The sequence below is a fragment of the Choloepus didactylus genome, chromosome 4 (assembly GCF_015220235.1).
Source record: "Choloepus didactylus isolate mChoDid1 chromosome 4, mChoDid1.pri, whole genome shotgun sequence".
NCBI classification, from domain to species: domain Eukaryota; kingdom Metazoa; phylum Chordata; class Mammalia; order Pilosa; family Megalonychidae; genus Choloepus; species Choloepus didactylus.
In genome coordinates this window covers 57,735,542-57,754,860 of record NC_051310.1, presented here as the reverse complement: position 1 = coordinate 57,754,860, position 19,319 = coordinate 57,735,542, and the positions used below count along the sequence as shown (strand labels likewise).

The 19,319-nt window shown below is 48.5% G+C and overlaps 1 protein-coding gene across 5 annotated transcripts in view; it reads left to right on the top strand.

The window, feature by feature from the left end:
• SAMD4A (sterile alpha motif domain containing 4A) overlaps positions 1-17,534 on the top strand; it is a 245,799-nt gene extending 228,265 nt beyond the window's left edge. For all 5 annotated transcript variants that reach the window (XM_037832667.1, XM_037832671.1, XM_037832670.1 and 2 more), the window contains 4 exons: positions 632-833; positions 2,119-2,245; positions 9,837-9,920; positions 13,100-17,534. In XM_037832667.1, coding sequence (XP_037688595.1) covers positions 632-833; positions 2,119-2,245; positions 9,837-9,920; positions 13,100-13,128 — 442 coding nt within the window. In that variant the 3' untranslated portion in view covers positions 13,129-17,534. The remainder of the gene's footprint in view (positions 1-631; positions 834-2,118; positions 2,246-9,836; positions 9,921-13,099) is intronic.
• Positions 17,535-19,319: the final 1,785 nt, after the last annotated feature.

Below are 19,319 nucleotides of genomic sequence, written 5' to 3'. Positions count from 1 at the left end.
ATACATTCAGCCATAAAACGGAATGAGGTGCTGATATTTGCGACAACATGGATGAACCTTGAATACATCATGTTGAGTGAAATAGGTCAAACACAAGAGGACATATACTGTATGGTGTCACTTATATGAAATACTTAGAATATGCAAATTCATACAGTCATAAAGTAGATTACTGGTTACTAGGGACCCAGGAATTTGGGGGTGAGAATGAGAGTCATTGCTTAATAGGTATAGAGTTTTCGTTTGGGGTGATGAAAAAGTTTTGGTGATGGATGGTGGTGATCATGGCACAATGTTGTAAATGTAATTAATATCACTGAATTGTACACATGAAAGTGGTTAAAATGGGAAAATTTGAGTTGTATGTATATATTACCACAATTTTCAAAAAATGTTTTAATTAACCAGGAAAAAAAAAAAAATCAATGTAAAAAGCCCCAGGAGAGTGCCTGCATGTGATATATACTCACAGATATTAGTCATTTTAATCATGGTCCCTCCCTAGAACAGAGGCCCCCATAAACCTCTTAACTGTCAAAATGTGAGCAGACCCCAAGGAGGCAGCCTGAGGTTTGGGAAGGGTAGAGGCTGACTGATGGTCTCTTGGTTCTTTCTCTGTTCACTCTCCCAGCCGTGGCTTTGGACAGTCCAATTCCCTCCCCACGTCTGGCTCTGTGGGCGGCGGCATGGGCAGACGGAACCCGCGCCAGTACCAGATCCCTTCTCGGAATATCCCTTCCGCCCGGCTTGGACTCTTGGGCACCAGCGGATTTGTCAGTTCCAGCCAGCGTAGCACCGCAGCCAACCCCACCATCATGAAACAGGGAAGACAGGTTTGTTCTGCCCCAGGGAGAAGAGAGGGCCAGCCAAGCCCAGGGCCTGAAGCTTCAGGACCTCCTCAAAGGGGCTAAACCGAGGAACAATTGTCTGCGTGCCTCAGAGGTGACTAAGGTTGCTTGCATCCTTTCTGGCTGCATCTGGCTCTGTGGGACTTGCTTTAGATGCTTGAGGGCCTTTAGGAAGAAATGCAAGACCTGTTTCTTATTTGCATTGATCCTTGACCCGCCCCAGGAAAGTTCACCACCTCCCAAATCTGGTTCCAAAGTCGCCTTAAGCATTTAAGGAGCAGGAACGTTTCTTTGCCTTCCCGTCTTAAGCAAATAACTTGTTAGTCACCGTCCCAGCTGTGGACGGGAAAGCCACAGGGCAGAGCAGAAGAGGCTGTCTCAAAGAGAAGTGCAGCTTTCTCAGCCAGTCAAGGCCGGGGCTGCCCAGAAGTTGCTCCTGTATAATTTAGAGCTGACTTCTCTGTCCCATGGGCTCCTCACCCCTCTTACCCTACCCACCCCACTCCCACCCATTGCCTTCCACCTGTTTACCCACAGCTTTGTGAGGCTCTGCAGATGTGGGTTGCACTTGGAGGGATACAAGGGGGTCTGCGGTTCTGGTTTCTCATTAGGAAACTAAGGGATAAGGGATTGGTTTGAAAACAGCTGCAGGGGAGAGAGGCTGGGTTTGCTCCCCACGGGACAGCAGCACCCTGAATCAGGGAGCCCCACGCCATGACCACTGTCCTGAACCCCCAGATGGTTTCAAGAGGAGGTCTCTGCTAGGACATCCACATCATGAAAAAATACACACGCTGAGGCACACTAGCTGGTTGCCAGCCGAGAGCAGAGAGGTTCTTTGTTTCCTCCCTTTGGAGTAAATTGTAAATTTCTCAAAAAGAAAATCAAAAGTGAGCCCTGAAATAGTTTATGCTTTTGATTGCAAACATTTATAGAACTCCCCCATATCCTAGGAAAGTGACAGGAAAAGCAAAGACAGTAAAAAGGTAGAAAAAGAGTTTTGAAGACAGTGCAGGGAGAGGCGTCCGGAATAAAGCCAGCAGAGAGAGAGAGAGGCCTGGGGGTGGGGAAGTGGGGGAAAAATAAAATGAATGGACTCTACACCCCCTCTATAAGCAGACACAGATGGGCATGCTGGCCTGCAAGCCCCTTTTCCAGAAGGTAGCAGAGAGTTCTCCCTTGGCATTTGCCTCCCACCTAAAGTCTGACTGGTGGCTCTGGCCGTCCAGGGTGTCTGGGCTAACGGATTCCCTTTTGCGTTTCTCGCTAGAACCTCTGGTTTGCCAACCCCGGGGGCAGCAATAGCATGCCAAGCCGGACCCACAGCTCAGTCCAGAGGACCCGCTCGCTGCCCGTGCACACTTCTCCGCAGAACATGCTGATGCTCCAGCAGCCAGGTAGGGCCGGGGGCTTGGTCTCTCACTTGCTTCTTCCCCTGCCATGCGGGGAGGCCAGAATAGATGCCCTGGCAAACCAAGCCGGAAAGTGCTGAGCCTCGACTGTCACCACGCATTCCTTTGAGCTTGTAGGAGCCTTTCTTTTTTTAAACTGTGCCTTGCCAGCATGAATAGTGGCTGACTGGCTGGGAGCCAGTATGTGTCGCCCCAGAGTTGCCTGCAGTCTGATGGGGATATTTTTGATACTCATCATTTTTTTTTTTTTTTTTTTTTTTTTTTGGTGGAGGGGAAGAGGGGTCCCATGAGAAGTGTGTGTGTATGGTTTGTCTGTGGGGCACGGTATGTGGAGAAAGAGGATGACCCAGAGAGAGAGAAAATGTGACTGTGTTGACACTAAGAGACTTTCCCCCTGGTTTGAGATCACCTTGCAAACATGAGAACTATCAGACCAGCCATCTTTCTTTTACTTGGTTAAAAAGCAGTTTGGCACACTTTGATTGCACCTTCAACCATGCCTCCAGAAACAGAGGAGCCAGACTTGTGTATGGCCATCAAATATTTGAACCTTTCTGTGTGGACTCAAAAGAGTTAGTTACACAAAGTTGTGCAAACAATTACTATGCCTACCTAGATGACCCTCCAGCCAGGCAAACCTGAGATGTAAGGCACACGTAGGGAAATAACCACCCTAGGCTGTAGAAATGCTCTCCACAGTAAGTCTTACAGGAGTGTAAAGAAGGAAAGCATGCCCGCAGTGGGCAAGGAAGCTTTGCAGCACTGGAGCTGAGCTTCGAAGGACAGAAGGGTGAAGGGGTGGAAGGAGGGAGGATGGAGTTAAGGGCAGAAGGAACCAAGGGGGCAAGACTACAAAGGTCAGGGGAAGGGTCTGGCTGAAGTACCAGAGGGTGGACCAAGTGAGCTGTCAAGATTGTGACCAGTCGTGGAAGACTTCAAATGCAAGGCTGGGGATCTTGGGCTCTGGCTTCTCTCATGGGGAATCTACGGACGATTTTGTGCAGAGGCTGGAGGAGTGAAGCCAGAGGCAGGCTGGAGGTGGGAAGGCCTTTCCCCCGGATCATTTCATCCCATCCTCTATTCTCATAAGGAATTACGTATTTTCCATTCTCAATAAAAGAGGAATCTGGACAAGATTTGAAGACGTCCTGGGGTCGAAGGGATCTTGACTATTCCAAGATCCCCTTGAGTGACTGCGCCAAGCTAACCTCAGTCCCTGGGGGGGACCTGCAGCCTCACAGAAGCCCTGGCAGAGCTGACCTTCCTCCTTCGTAGTCCTCTTGACTCTTTGTTCTCCCTGCACTTCCCTCAAATTCTCTCCATCTTAACTGGGAAGACCAGGCCCTGACAGTCCAGTTTCTAAGCGCAGAGCCTGCCTGGGCACTGGAGGAGGACTCGGGGGGCAGGGGGGTCTCTTGTACAGATGCTCACTCTGTGCTTTGTTTCCCCTCCGTGGCTTGGCAGCAGTGCTGAGTGGCTACGCCTTGTTTGGGACCTACCAACCCCAGACAGTTCCTACTCTTGACACAAGCCCCTTGTAACCATGGTAATAGAATCAAATATGAAGGGCTTGTAAGGAAAAGAGACCGCCCCCTCCTCTGCCCCTCCTTGCCCCCAGGCCCATGTCCCAGGGGCAGCTGCTTGTAAGGGTTTCTTTTCAATTTTCCTGGCAGTTGCCTGCAAATCCCTAAATAATGTGCTGGGCATACTCAAGTTGGAACTCTGGAACCCTTGGGGCTTCATTGTTTTTTAGTCTCTGGCCCACGCTGCACCAACCACCTCCAGCAAGGCCCTAATGAACCCGTGTTTCTAATAGCCGCCAAAGCGTGGGGGGCAAGGCGAGTTCGTACTTCCCCCTTGCAAATAAACTAGTGAGCACGTGGCAGGAGCTCCTCTTAGGTCCTGCACTGCTCACACCACACGATGCCCAGTGGCTCCTCCTGGGACGTGGTCACGGAGGGCGGGGCAGGGCAAGCCATGACCCGGGATCCCTCACCGAAGGGAAAGGAGACTGCAGAGCCCTCCTAAGCCTTGGCTCCCGGCTCCAGCTTCACTCGCCTGCCCTCGCGGATCAAAGGCTGGGTTCAAGACCACAAGTCACTGTCAGAACCTCTGCTTCTTCCCGAGGAGGCAGCCTTCTGGACCAGAGAGGGGGCACCCCCACGGCCCCAACAGGCCCAGATGAAGGCTCCCCTTAGAGAGTCGGGGCCTTTCAGAGACTGGTCTGCTATTCAAAAGCAGCACAGTCCAATTAGCTGTGGAAGCTGTTAGGGGGTCATGGCCAGGATGTCAGGCCAGACTATAAGTATATCAGGGAGGCAAAAATCAGGAAGGCAGGAAATGGCTTTCTTTACACAAACAGGAGTAATCATGAATGTAAAATGAAACAGAGATGTGTGGCCGGTCCAAAATTAAGTATCTGGAAGATGACTGCATTACAATAGAACGTAGTAGTTTTTTCTCCCAGCCAGTAATTTCTTCAGAGTATCCATCTTAAACTATAAGGGCAAATCTTGAAGACTACGATGTATTGTCGTGATGAGGAATCTCTGTTTCTATAAACTTCAAATAATTCTTCTGAGATGACGAAAGACATAAAATGTCTCCAAAGAATATAGAAAGGACTGGGGACCAGACACCGCCTCCAAGTTGTGCATTAATTGATCAGTCAACTTTTTCAGTTTTGCAAGAAGCTTTACTCTTTCCTGGATCTCCATAAGTCCTTGGGCCCCTTGGAGGCCAGTTCAGGGAGTTGTTTTTAGCTTTATTTCTGCAGGGACAGGCTTTAGATGTTTTCCAGAATCAGCCAGGAGAGCTGTCGGGTGATTTTTGCCTCTCTGTGGCCTCTGGGATGAGTAAGAAGCACTGACTGGTCTTCCTAGAGCCGGGGGCACGAGGTCTAATACTCTCACCAGGGTGGTGACTTGAGCTCAAAATAAAGCGTGGTGCCCGGCGAAAGCAGTCATGTTCATTGCTGAGGCAGAATGTGTTTTCCCAACTGGAAAATTAGTCGGGAAACTGCTTGGAGAATGATAATTTATTTTGGAAGCAGCCCTGTTCCTGCTGACCTGGGCTAAGCCGCCCTTGGGTGCAGGCAGAGAGGATCTCTAGCGGCTCTCGTGAGACCCAGGGAGGCAGGAGGCTGCCGGCCACCTGGAGCCACCTGGAGCCACCTGGGGGGAGGGGGCAGAGGACCAGGAGCTGGCTTCCGAGGCACCGGTGGGAAGAGCTGCCTCCTGGGGAGCCTGTCCTTCCCTTGCACAAAACTGCCTCCTGCAAGCTACCCTTGGTACAAGAGTGCCTGGATGTGAGACGGATAAGGCAGCCCCGGACGTGCAGCATTTCGTGTGATGCATCTGCTCACTGCGGCAAACCTCAGACTGGAGTTCTCCCCCCATCAGCATGCTGCATACCTGGAAGCACAGCACTCTAGACTGTTAGCATTCATTTCCCCTTCCTTGTGAGTTTCAGGTTCCTACCCCAGAACTGTTCTTAGAAGGGGTGGCAAGGGGGAGAGTGCCCTGGGTGTGCTGAGTCCATTGGGGGAGCGGCAGGGGATGCCATGCCCGGGAAGAGACCACATGAGCAGCCACTTGAAGAACTTGGTAAGCATCCGCTCCCTGCCTTCCAAGAAGCCAAGGCAAACAACCCTGCCCAGGACTGGGCAGCAGTGGGCAGGGAGGCAGGTAAATGAATCACTTCCCATCAGAGCCGAGGACCCTGCTTAGGCCCAGGCCCCTCTCCCTCTGAAAGGCGAATCCAAAGAGACCAGTATGGAGCAAGATGGTACAGTATGTCTGGTTCCCTAATCTGCTCATCGTTTTTCTGTGAAATTGTGGATCCCAGAGAAATTGCACAGTATGTACCTTCTGCAGATTTAGGAATGTTTGGAAGCCACCAGAGAAAAGTGGCATTCCCTGCAGCAGACTCAGGGGTACAAGCCAAACTCATGTCCTTCTGCCACCTGCCATGCCCATCTCTGCAGATGTCAGCTGGCCTGCAGCGGCTCTCTCCCTGCCCACGATGCCTTCTTTTCCTTTTGTTACCTATCTCTGCCTTTGATTTTGGTACTTACCTTCTCTTTCTCTCTTTCTCTCTGACTTCTCCCATCACAACTGCTTGGGTCTCACTTCTCCATCTTCTGTCCCCTTCCTGAGTCATCCTTTCTTTCCCGCTTTCTCTCCCTCCAGCCTACCCCCACTTCTCACTCAACCAAACACAGAGCCTTTCTAGTCATTCAGCAGAGTGGCCTCAGCTGTCATTGGCAAAGTGGGATTCTAAAAGTTTTTTCTTGAATGCCTTGGCCTGTTTCTTACGCTTAAATTCCAAAGAATTTGGCCTCTTACCCCCAGCCCCAGAGTCTTGGAGAAAGCTACAGAATTGCTTCGTAGGTGCAACAGATGTGAGAACTCAGCCAAGATGAGTTTCTGCCAAGGAAAAGCCACGTGGGGCTCCCCGGGTGCACCCCATCAGGGATGGACAGTGGCTTCCTTCCAGAGTCTTCTTGACCCTGAGCCTGAGCACTCGACTGTACTTGCAGGATTTCTGCAGGAGCACAGTCAGGTAAAACATCCCAAGTCAGCCTAGACCCAGTGGTCAGCAAACCTGGGGTCGACATTAAATACTGTAATAGTCTAACCGAAAGGAAAAGAATTCTCAGGATTCGGAGATGTCATCAGAGCCGAAGAAAAAGACCTACTTCAGACAAGAGCAGAGAAGGCTCAGCGAGAGACAGTTCTTTCCTTTCTACCTTAACAAGGACTCTCAACTATGTTGAGGATAAATGAAATGAGCCCTTGGGTTTAGCAGAAGCCATGGCAAGAGTCTGCCGGTGGTTCACAGGGGCCAGTGGGCCAGGAGCTGCCCAGCTACCCCGCTGGGCCTTGGGCAAGAGCTCTGCCTTCCAAGCAGCATGTAGCTGAGGGCTTCTAGCCTGAAGCAGAAGCTGTTATCTACCCAACCCTTCTGCCTTCTGCCTCATATATGTGGTGAGATGCCATGGATCTGTTTTTATCAAATACGCAATTAAAAAGTCACACTATTAGGAAACTGCAGTTTGAACATATGGGCTTTGACCAAGACTTAGAATTTTTCAAAGCTGCTCTAAGAGTGATGGGAGTTTGTGTGACCATCTTTACAGCCCCCGGTGCATCGGAATGGAGAGCTGGGGGAGAAAACGCAAGCCAGCCAACTTTCAACCTAAAAGAGCAGCCAGTAGGGTTTGGAGATTCTGTAGCAGAGAGCCCTGCGTTTCTCAGCCCCCTTTTTGGAACACACAATCCTAGGCTTGGAAAATGGCATTTTGCTGCGTGTTGGCAAGAAATCCTGCAGCTGAAACTCTTCTCTCCAAATGTCGAGCATCTTTATTTATCCAAATCTCTCCACAGTGTTTGTTTAAAGGGGAGCGCTAGAGAGTAAACTAAATTTTACAATGAGCATATGGATGGCTATAATTGCTGAGGGTTTTTTTTTTTTTTTCATATTTGCTAACTGGCTATATATAAAATTGTGTGTTTCTATTTTATAGATTTCACACCCTGAAGACTGCTAATTTTTGCATGCATATGATTTTCACATGAATGGGAGAAAATACTAAAATACTCTTCCCTCTGAGATTGTTGAGTTGTCCCAACCCCACACTCAGAGCAACTAGTTGGGTGGCGGGGGTGAGGGGACAAGAGTGAAAACAATCTGTCCTGCCTCTGGCTCCTGACTTCCCTGGAAGCTCGTTCGGCCCCCATCCACTCAGGAGTTGGCGCAGTTGTTTTCCAAACCCTTCAGCACCGGAGCTGTATCAGAAAGAAGGCTATCTGCCCCCCAGTGCTTTTAATGTTGATCCATTTTGCCAACCTTCTCTTTGAGAATGTTAAATAACGGAAATAACAGCTGCCTCTGAATTAGCTGGTGATGGGGAACTGCCAAAAAGATATAAATATATAGCCAATCAAGGAAAACAAATACTTTGGTTTAGCCATGGGTTTCAACTTCCTATCCCTCCAAACCGCCAAACTCGTTTTTATTAAGAATAGGTCTCCCCTCCCCACCCCCCACCCCCACCCCATGTGCCCCTGGTGGAGACGTGAAGGAACAGGGAAGTGGCCTGAAGTTTGGGCCACAGGATATTCTCCCCACTTTACAGGTAGAAGAGCTAAGGCCCAAAGAAGCAAAAGGCTCCCAGGGTCACATAAGAAGGGAGTGGCAATGTTGGAACTTCACAGTCATCTGGAACATATCCCACTGCTGATAGCTCCTCTGAAACTTTTTTCTAGCCACCCCCTACACACACACACACACACACACACACACACACAGGATTTCACAGTTCATATCTGTCAGGTTTCTGTGCTACTTCTTGCTCCATCTTTTCCATCACTCAGCCACAGATTTGGAGATGTGTGGAAGGCCATGACCGGGTGTTATGAGAGATTTAGAGAGATACAAAAGTACAATGGCTATTGGCAAGGTGTTTCCAGCTGAATCAAGGACACTGGAGGGCTCTGCAGGACAAGGGAAAAGGGGAGGTGCTGGCAGTGAGTGCTTCAGCACGACAGGGGAAGTAGCTCCCAGGGGCTGCCCCGTGTTCAGAGGAGGGGAGGCTGGAGCCTGGGGGGCAGGTGGGATCCAGATGGCAGCAAGGGTGTCATGGTTATAATGTGTGTGGCGTTGTCTCGGGCAGTGGGAACCACTTCACCACCAGCACCCACAGAGTAGACATCTGTGCCTGGAGGCCAAGCGTGTTGACAGTCATGGTGACCTGCCCTTGCTTCAGCGTCACTAAGGCTTGCAGGAGAGCTGAGGCCCTGGAGTCGGGCCTTGCAGGCTCTTGCCAAGCTCCGTGTTAGCTGGCTAACCCCGATGAGTTACCTAGCCTCTTTGAGCCTCACTCAGAAATTGGGCTCGTTGCACAGTCCTGCTGTAATGAAGTACACGTTCAACTCGGGCTGGGGGGTGGGCAGCAGGTGAATGCAGGTCAGGTGTTGGCAGAGGCTGTGCAGAAAAATGCAGCAGGGGAAAGAGATAAAGTATGGGGTATTGCCGTTCATATACAATGATGAGAAAGTCCTTTCTGAGGAGACAGTAGAGCCAGAGACCCAAAGGCAGGGGGGACTGAGCCGTGGGAACACCCAGGGACTAGCATCCTAGGCAGAGGGAACAGCAGTGCAAAGGCCCTGGGGCAGAAGAAGGCTGGCGTGGAGTGAAGGAAGGGAGAGCTCTGAGAGGGCAAAGAGGCAGCAGGGGGACAGATCGTGTGGGGCCTTGCAGGCCATGACAGGGGTTTGCTTTTACTCAGATGAGAAGCTGCTGGAAGGTTCTGAGCAGAGGAGCGACAAGCGACCAGCTATTTTCAGTCACCAGCTTTCTTCCAGGTGCTGTGTTCTCAGTGCACTCTGTGTCCTACAGACCTGGAGGCTGGTTGGACGTGAACATAACTTGTGCTCGGAGCTGACTCTGAGAGTCCCCCCGAGTCTCCCCAACAAGGCACGCGGGACCCCGTGTGAGGAGCCAGCTGGCACCACATGTGCTTCCTTCTTGTCCTCAGAGTCCCCGTCACCAACATAACTCTTTGTCTCTGCAGAATTCCAGCTTCCCGTGACTGAACCTGACATCAACAACAGGCTGGAGTCTTTGTGCCTCAGTATGACCGAACACGCCCTGGGAGGTGAGTGTGTCCTTCCCACACGCCCTTGTGAGCGCCACACCTGGGAGGGCCGCCGGCCATCTGCTGTCGACACTGTGGCTGTAGCTTGGGAGAATGGGGAGGGACGGGGCAAGGTAGACAGGGGACAGGGAGAGAGATGGCCTCGGGGAGCTGTTGGCCCCTCGTGGAGCCACACCACACCGACAGGCCACGGCACCCTGCTCCTCCTCGCTTTCTGGGAGGTGAGTTGGGGACCGGGGGCCCGCGCTATCCCTCTGTCCCCAGAAGTTCACCCCTAGTTCACACTGGAGTCACACCACTGCAGTCATTCCAGCCAAGTGCTGGGAGCCGGAGGAGTCAGGAGCACAAGACATGGCTTTTCAGCATTGGATACGTTCCTCTCAGCGCTAGATGCCCCCAGCTGAAGCATCTCCCAACTTCTAAAATCAGAATTTTTAAACTGCACCCCCCCCACACTGTGTTTTTACATCTCCCTGTTTCAAGCGGCTTCCTTGCTGCCAGAGCCCCAAAAGTCGAGGCATCCATTGCAGTGTGACGGGGACCGGTGTGTTTGGGTGGGCTTCCCCACCGCAGCATGGCGGTCCTGTGGCTGGCTGTGCCGGGCTGGCCCCTGGGGAGCGTGCAGAAGGAGCCAGGCCTTCCCACTGTCTGAAGCTCTGCCTTGCCGCAGCAGCCCCAGGCATCCTTCAGCTCCCCACAGGCAGCCCTCTCTGCGCCCAGCTTCAGCCCCAGCTCCTCGTGACAGTTGTCAGGCAGAGGAAAGGAGATATCCTCCCCTTCCTGCCAGCTTCCTGGGAAGCTCTGAGTCTCAGAGATGCAGAGAGGTCTCCTGTGCTTGTTGACACCCCTTTCCAGGCTGTAGACGTGCTTCCTCACCCCAAAAGTGGGCCGTCAGCATACCGAGAGCCAGAATATGCACTGACAACCCGGCAGCGGTCGGGAGAAAGCTTGCCATCAGCTGCCACTCCAGAAAGCTTGATCCCCAAACCAGTGGTTTTTGGGTTTTTAGTCTCTGCAAATACAATCTTAACCTGAACCAAATATGAAGCAGGTACATGCTCTCCATGGAGCAGAGTAGAGGGCTGGGACTGCACCCCCTGACCTCACCCGAGCCAAGGCTCTCCCAGTCCCGAGAAAGCCTCCCCCTCAGTACCAGGAGATTGCTGGAGGACTAGCCAAACAGATGGTGGGAAGTCCGGTGCCTTCTGTGACCTCCCCCAGGGTGCCAGGAAGCACTAGTTGCAAAGCACTGCTCTCTCCCTTGGCCATTTGAATCACAGAAGCTTAGCAGTACCAATACCGCTGGTGGGAGGTGCCACCAGCTCCTGTTCTCCACCTTCCCCGGGATACTGGGTCAGCAGCACTGGTAGCCCCCTAAGAAGTAATAAGAAGCAACCCAAATGTCCATAAACTGATGAATGGATAAATAAAGTGTGGTATCGCCATGGCATGAAATATAATACAGCCATGAAGAGGAACAAAGTACTGTTTGATATTACAGTGTGGATGAACTTGAAAACATGATGCTAAGTGAGAGAAGCCAGACACAGAAGGCCATATATTGCATGATTCCATTTCTATGAAATGTCCAAAATAGGGAAATCCGTAGACACAGAAAGTGTATTGGTGGTTGCCAGGGGCTGAGGGGGTGAGGCGGGACATGGCGTGATTGCCGATGGGTACCAGCTTTCTTTTGGGGGTGATGAAAATGTTCTGGAATCAGATGATGGTGATGGTTGCACAACTCTGTTGTAGATCTAAAATCCACTGGATTCTGTTCTTTAAAGGGGTGAGTTTTATAGCATATGGATTATATCTCAATTAAAAAAAAAAAAAGTTAAAAAGAATAAAGAAGTAATGGGGCAGACCTTCATGGGGCCAGCGTTAGTGTAGCTGCTGGCGAGTGACTCCCCAGAGCTGGCACCTGCTGAGCTCTGACGCCGGGAGTGGGCTGGAGCCACCCAGACCCTTGAGTCTCGGGGCCAAGCTCAGCCTCCCTGGGCAGTGCTCTCCGGACCCTGTGACCGGCCCCACTGGGCGGGGAGCTCCCATGGAGGGTCAGCAAGGACAACCGACCTCGTCCCCCCAGGGCTGGATGTATCTCATTTAACTGGCAATTGGAAGCTCTTATCAAACTTTTAAGTACTCACATTATCATCATTAGCAGCAAGAACGCCAAATGCTCTTTATTAAGGGAGGTTGTCATTGAAAAGACTTCACATTTTAGCCTGTTCTTCTATTTTTACAGAAAACTTCTCTGAACTGTTTTTTTTTCCCCTAATGTTTTCGCCTTGTTAATCTCCTAAGCCTTCTTATTGCTCTGTTTTTCCTCAATAATCCCCTCTGGTGGGAAGCCTTGTAAGCAGTTTCCTGAGCAGAGAATTCAGATGAAGCTCAGGGTGGCCTAGTTGGGCACAGTGGCGGTGCCCCCCCTCCTCCATGGTGACAGTGGCTCTTTTGTGCTGAGCCCTGCTAGGTGCCAGGGAGGACAACCAGGCTCACAGCCACCTGGTCTCCCGTCTTCATGCAGGGTGGAAGGAGATGCTGCCAAAGAAAAGGCCCCCCTGCCGGCTGTTGTAGCCCCTGCCCGGCTCATCCACTGCCTCTCCTCCTTTCGTTCTAACCCATCCGCTCCCACCATGCCTTGGCCTGCCCCCACACCTTTACATGAGCTGTATACCCTCCCTACCCTTAGCTGCTCCTGCCTCCTCTTTGCCTGAGAAAATTTTTTCTTCTCCTACCAGCAGCAACCTAGAAAAGTTCTTTTGTATCTCTGTGAAACCGACCTTGACTTCCAAGGCTGACTTACACACTCCTCCCTCCATGACCTGCTGTGTCTGGTACATACTCCCTTGCAGCAATTGTCTCTCCTAGTGTCACTGTCTACATGTCTGTCCTGCCTAGGCAGTGAGCACCTGGAAAGCAAAGGTTAGGTCTTTTCATCGTGGTTCCTGTGCTCAGTGTGGCAAGTGGCAAAAACAGCAATTCTGTAGCTGTTGAGTGGGTAGGCTCGTCAGTGAATGAACGAACACATGAATGAATGAATGAATGAATGAATGAATGAATTTGGCCCTTATCTGTCCTCAGAGAAGAGGCCCACTCTGCAAGGCATTGGTGTAGGTAGGCCTGACAGAGATTTTTGCTCCCCGATGCCCATTGTGTGCTTCTTTCTCTCCCAGATGGGGTTGACCGGACCTCCACAATCTAGAAGCTGGAGCTGGGAACGACAGTGCTGGCCGTGAAATCGACTGCTGCGGGTCCAGTGTCAGCCATCTTCAGGGTTGCACAGAATCCTCCAAGATACTTTGCAGCCTTGTTCTTTCTGGTTCCTCTCCCATTTTGATTTTGTGAGCGTAGGTCGTCCTTGTAAACATATCAGTAGACCTGGGATCGGTTCTTTTCTGACATGGGCTGGTTTGGTGTGCGGGGTGGGGAAGAGTCTCTAGGGAAATGTAGGACTGGGAGGGAGGTGGGGGGAGACCAGTGGCTTCCTGGATGGGAAGGAAAAAAAAGAAAACTGCCATGAAAGAGATCCAGAGACCCAGGAGGCAGACAGAAGCCCCAGGCCCTGGGGAGCCTTCCAGAAAACCTGGTTCCCGAGTGAGCCCGCAGAAGGAAGGCTGTCATGGATACATGTGACCAAAAGCAAGATGGGGGCCCCCCTGTTTATGTCTCCACTGATCGGATTTCCCTGAGGCCCCTGATGGAAACAGCCGCTGGAGAGAGCCACCTGGGCACCTGGGCAAGAAGGCAAAAAAAAAAAATCCCCTCTCACAGAATTTCAGACAAACTTTTGATTTGTGTATTGTTTACATAACAAGTTTAAAGGGTACATAATGTGTAAAGAGTTTGGGTAGAACTTCTCTTCATACTATTGTTTTTGTAAAGAACTCATTGTTGATAACAGATTCATTTTTTTCTCTCTATTTTTATAATAGCAGCAGGGTTGTCTTTTAAAAGGGCTGCCAAGCTCTGCTTCTCGGGAAGATGGATGCAGTCACGTAGGCCAGAGTTGTCCCCCCACCCTGACTCTCACCTGTAGGTGGAAGGAGGGTGGCGGTGGAATTGAAGGGGCGAGGATGTGGCCAGAATGTGCGCAGAGCAATGTGAAGGTACAAGGATGATGGCACCATGTGATCGGTATAGGTTTAGCACACATCACACAGAGAATCAAAAAGAATCCTGCTGACCCTTTCTGTGCTGGATTTGCTTCTCACCCCAAGTTTTCTCTTCCTTCCCACCCTACCCTCAGGGTTTTGTCCTATCACTCCTGGCCTTGCTGTACAAACACATCAGTGGGTACAAGTTCCGTTGCAGGGGGGGAAAGGCAAGAAGAAAGACATTTCCCTTGTCAAAGGTTGAATACCCAAGTCATAAATCCAGAACATTGATTGCAGTAGGATTGCTCGCGGGAACCCGAACCTGGGGACTGTGTCCCCTTCACTCGGTTACTGCTGAGGAAGAGGAGCGAAGAAAGGCCCAGCGAAGTGTGTAGACAGGCAGCTGGCAAGTGTCAGAGAGCACGTGCAGGGAGACGTGGGCCCACGTGGCCCAGGCCACCATCCCCGGTGGACTGTGAAGAAGATAAGAAGATGGGGTGGAAAAGGTTCACTTCCTGATTGAAACGACAGCGCTGTCCACATGGCGAAAGTCAGGGGGTTGCTGTGTGGTTGTCTGATCTATCCAGGCACGCTAGGAGAGGGGAAAAAAAAAGTCATTACATGGTGAGAGGTTAACAAACTGGTACCACAAAGTAATACCTCTGTTTTTTAAGGGCAAGAAAGACTGCATTTCGAAATTTGACGCAGTGGAGGGTTTTGGAGGAAATCAAACAGGAGCTGTGCTCTGCACTGGAAAATTGGGTTGTGTAAATGATGGTACGAATGTTCAGCCGGAGGGGAGATAAAGGAGCGGGTATAAGGCCTGTTTGCTAAATGACTGAGTCTGACGCCAGTATTGTGGTGTGGTCGGAGTCAGAATTGAAGAGATGAGACCATGAAAATCACTGCACTCACTTATGGTTATTTGAAGAAAAAAAAAATACAAATTTAAAAGGCCTTAATGAAATCTAAACAGCTTTCTCTTGTCATCAAGATTAAAACTGCACATCCAAGCCAGCCTTGGGCATTGTGACAAGGCTTTTGACATCCTTTTGCAATTTGAAAAGGTAAGATCACCTTAACCATAGAGCCTGTAGCCAGCAAAGAAAGCTTATTTGAGTCCACAATTTAATGCATTGCACAAAATAAAAGACAGACCTTTCCTTGGGTGACTTAAGTTCTAAAGATGCAAATCCATGTGCAGAAAGAGGGAGGCATTTTTAAGTTGGTTTTTGTTTTAACCAAATGCCATTAACATTCACCCTCCCCACCCCTCCTTTTTCTAAAGAAGCTTAGAATGTGTTGGGATGGATGATCACATGCAAGACAGGAAGAACAGGTAAAAAATGTTGAAGGCCAAAGGTAAGAGTAGAAGGTTTGGGAATGTGTCTTTTGGATGCTAAGAAAGTTAATAAAGAGGAGAAAACACAATGGTATTGCACAGCTCGTTGAGAAATGAGAAAGCACTCGGATCTGCTGCACCTCAAACACGTATATCCATCAAGACTCAATGTTGTTCAGAAAACAAGATTGTGAACACAATCACATTAGCATGAATCCTTTAAAAGGAAGAAGACCTTAAAGTATTTGCAAATCTGAATTTCTGTTTATTCCTTCACTGAATATAGAAACTGGTTATCTGATTATTAGAGATATTATTTTGGATATGTTACTTATTAACTTGCTATGGCTGGTAACCATGATAAAGTCTGTTATTAATAACAACATAATTCGTTTTTTAAAAGAAAAAAAGAAAAGCTTATTTTTCATTGACAGTGTATAGATTTATCTACTTAGTTGTGTTTTGCTATTAGTGTTTTAATTTTTTTTTAAGTTGACTGTTCTGATAAATTAGGAGCCTCTCCCCATCCTGTTTTGAGTCCTGTGTTGATTGCAGGTATACAGTTCAATTTTAAAATCCTAAAGCAAAAGAAGTCTATTTATAAATAAGAATCAAACAGTTGCATGCATAAGGCTGTGAAGTCAGATATTTAGTAATAAAGCGGCAGTGCCTTTTTTTGTATTTACCCATTGACTCCAGATGCAACTGTTTTATATTAGGTAAATAGTAAATGATTTAAAAATCTCAGAGTAAAAACTATTTCACTACATGTTTCTCCCCTCCCCTTGGTCTGATTTAAGCGGTATGTACTCTGCATTTCCACACTGTCCCAGGGACAGTGGGAGCCACAATATTGTTACCGGGTATGATGTTTTATTGGTGCTTTTTATTCATAGTAGTTTCTTAACAGAAACAGTAGAAAGAAACACATGAACTGTGTACAAGAAATGAAACATTGCTGCTGATATGTTTTGTTTTGTTTTCCCACATACTTTTGAATTTCACTTTTTAAAATTAAGGCCAGCGAGCAAAATAGACAATGCTGGATCCGCCGGCCCAGGGCAGCTGTTTGCACCAAGCTCTCAAATCCTGTGTATCGACGGTCCCCTTTTGGTACCCAGGATCAGAGCCACAGCTGCTTCCCCACCACCCCCCAACCCGCTCCCATTCATTTACAGAGACACTGAGGGAAACGAGGTTTTCTTTTGAGGTGTCATTGGCTGCCTTTTTCGGAATGGGAGGCTTCTCCGAGTCCTTTGTTCTCCTGCACCACTTGTAGCTCGGGCAGGTGCAAGGTTTATAAACGTGCGTTCCCCAGCTAGAACCGGGGCGCACAGGGGCTGAGCTGGGCTGAATGCATTGCGGCGTGAGCCCAGGGGGCAGAGAGGGGAGGAAAAGCAGACCCCAGTCTCGCTGGCCTCTCGAGATGTCTGCAGCACGCAGCTCCGGCAGCGATGTGGGGAAGCTGCCTCTTCGAGGCTGTCTGGGTGTGCCTGTTACAAGGAGGACCTGCGGAAGGATAATTTGCACATGGGGATGTGATAACACTAATGTTGATTTTTTTTTTTTTTTTTACAAGTCATCAGAGATGTTTGCAAAGCGAGTTTTATTTTTTTGTAATTCCTTTATCTTTACTTAAAGGTGAATGTTGTATTCCTCTGGGAGGAATAGGAAGAAAACAGGAATGTTAATAATGTCAAACAGAAGACTTCCTCCCTTATTAATATATAACCCTCATGTATTTATGCCTAATGTAAGCTGACTTTTAAAAAGCTTTGTTTTGTTGCATGCCCTGTGCAGGCATCCCTATTGTACATGCATGCCTTCCGTCCTGTTTTCCTGTATAAAGTTAGTGAACAAAGAAATATTTTTGCCTAGTTCATGTTGCCAAGCAATGCATATTTTTAAAATTTGTCATATATGGAAATCGCATGTTTGTTACATGTAAAAGCTTTACTGATATACAGATATACTAATGTTTGAAGATGCTGTTCTTTGCAAGTGTACAGTTTTCAAATGTTGTTACCAGTGAAACACCCTTGTGGTTTAAACTTGCTACAATGTATTTATTACTCATTTCCTCCCACGTAACTAAGAATCCTGGCTATATTTCATATCAACGTTATATTGAAAGTGAAGGGAAATGATTAATACAAGGTTTTGTATCACTGGTGTGTGTGTTTTTTGTTTTTTTGTTTTTTGTTTTTTGTTTTTTGGTCGACTTGATTGATTAGAAGACAAGAACTGAATCTCAGAAAAAACCAGCAAGGAAAATGAGCATGAAATCCCTCTTAACTATTCCTACCTGCCCATTCTATGCAAAATCTGTCTTCAGTTATGAGCTGCTTTTTAGACAAAAGATGGGAAGAGGGATGTAAACATTTATGCAGCTTGATCTGTGCCCAGAATGACTTAGGGGCATGTTTCTAAATACAAGCTCTAACCTTGCAAATAGTATTGTTTATAGCTTGCTCTCCACTCGCAATGCCTTTGAAATCATATTTCACACCTTGGCCATGGCATAAAGAAAGAGCGGCCTCCCTGGAGCCTCAGAGTTTTACCTACACATGGCTTGAATCTCATTCTAACACTTCTAAGTAAAATATAATATATAATACATATTAATATGAATTCTAAATAATGTGGCAGTTAAACATATGGCTAGAGAGATGGACCTAGGTTTGAAATCTGGCTCCAGCATTCTCTGGCTGTGTGATTTTGGAAAAGTTGCATAACCTCTCTGAGCCTCGAGTTTGTTTTATTTTTTGGCCTATGATACTCAAGTTTTGTATAAATAACCTTTGGGTCTTAAAAAAAAAAAATAAAAGGACAAAAGAAAACAGGGTATAGTGTTTATTGCCACCATACCCTAGCAACCCAAGAGTTCCCTGAGGTAACCACAACTTAACATCATGATGCTGACCACCCAGTAACTCCCCTTTTGCCAGGCTCAGCTGTTCAAGAGACATGCAAAATCCAAGTTAGTCCCTGTAAACATGAAGAAATGCCTGGTGAGCTGAGGCATTAAATGAAATTCCTCATAATGTTGAATTCTTGTAACCCGAATGAGCTGTATCTCAGAGTACGACTGTAGTAGTATAACCAGAGAAGGGAATGAATGTACAAGAGAAAAGTTGAGCCTCACTTATGAAAAGTGTGGAATGAGGGTAAATGTGAGAGTTGTGAGATTGAAAAAGAGGAGCCTGAAGTGGGGTTGGGGCTCAATGCAGGTGAGGAATTTTTATCAGCAAAGCTGCAGCTCTCTGCCAGCAACCTTTGCAATGGAACAGTCAATCCTGAAGAAAAGATTACTTATATATTAGAGCTTTTAGGACTAGACCCTCTCCCAAAAAGAGATTTGGTTCTGTTTATCAAAGGGGAATGTTTAACACCAGCATAGCATAATGGCTTCGAAGAGGCTACAGTGGGTTCAAGCCATGAGTCCAGAAGGGGCCCTGGTAGGTATTTTCAACACATGTTCTCCATACTCATGGAGAAAGAAGCCATGGGGGCAAGGCAAAGAGGAGAATCCAAACTCTTGAAAGTACCTGGACTTGTGCCATTGGATGCTCAATGCATCTGTTGGTATCCCTCCCAATCAGCTCAAGGCCCACTGTCCCCAGAGGTTGGGGGGAAGATCTGGGGTGGCACTTCTATCAGCAAAAACTTCATGCATAGCCAGAACCTAATCCTTGCCTAGGAAAGTGTGGAGACTTCGGGCTGGATCTGACTCACCCAGTATCACAGTGCCTGCAGCCCACACTTGATCCATTTCCACACCTTTCCCAGCAGGCAGTGCTAGTACAGCATGGCCCAGCACTGATCTCTCAGATACTACACCATAGACTTAGTCATGCAATTCCTTTTTTTTTTTTTTTTTTTTTTAATTTTCCATCCACACATTACAATGCTTGAAAACCAGCCCTTCCCTGGGCACATCAGCCTGTGGATCCTGAT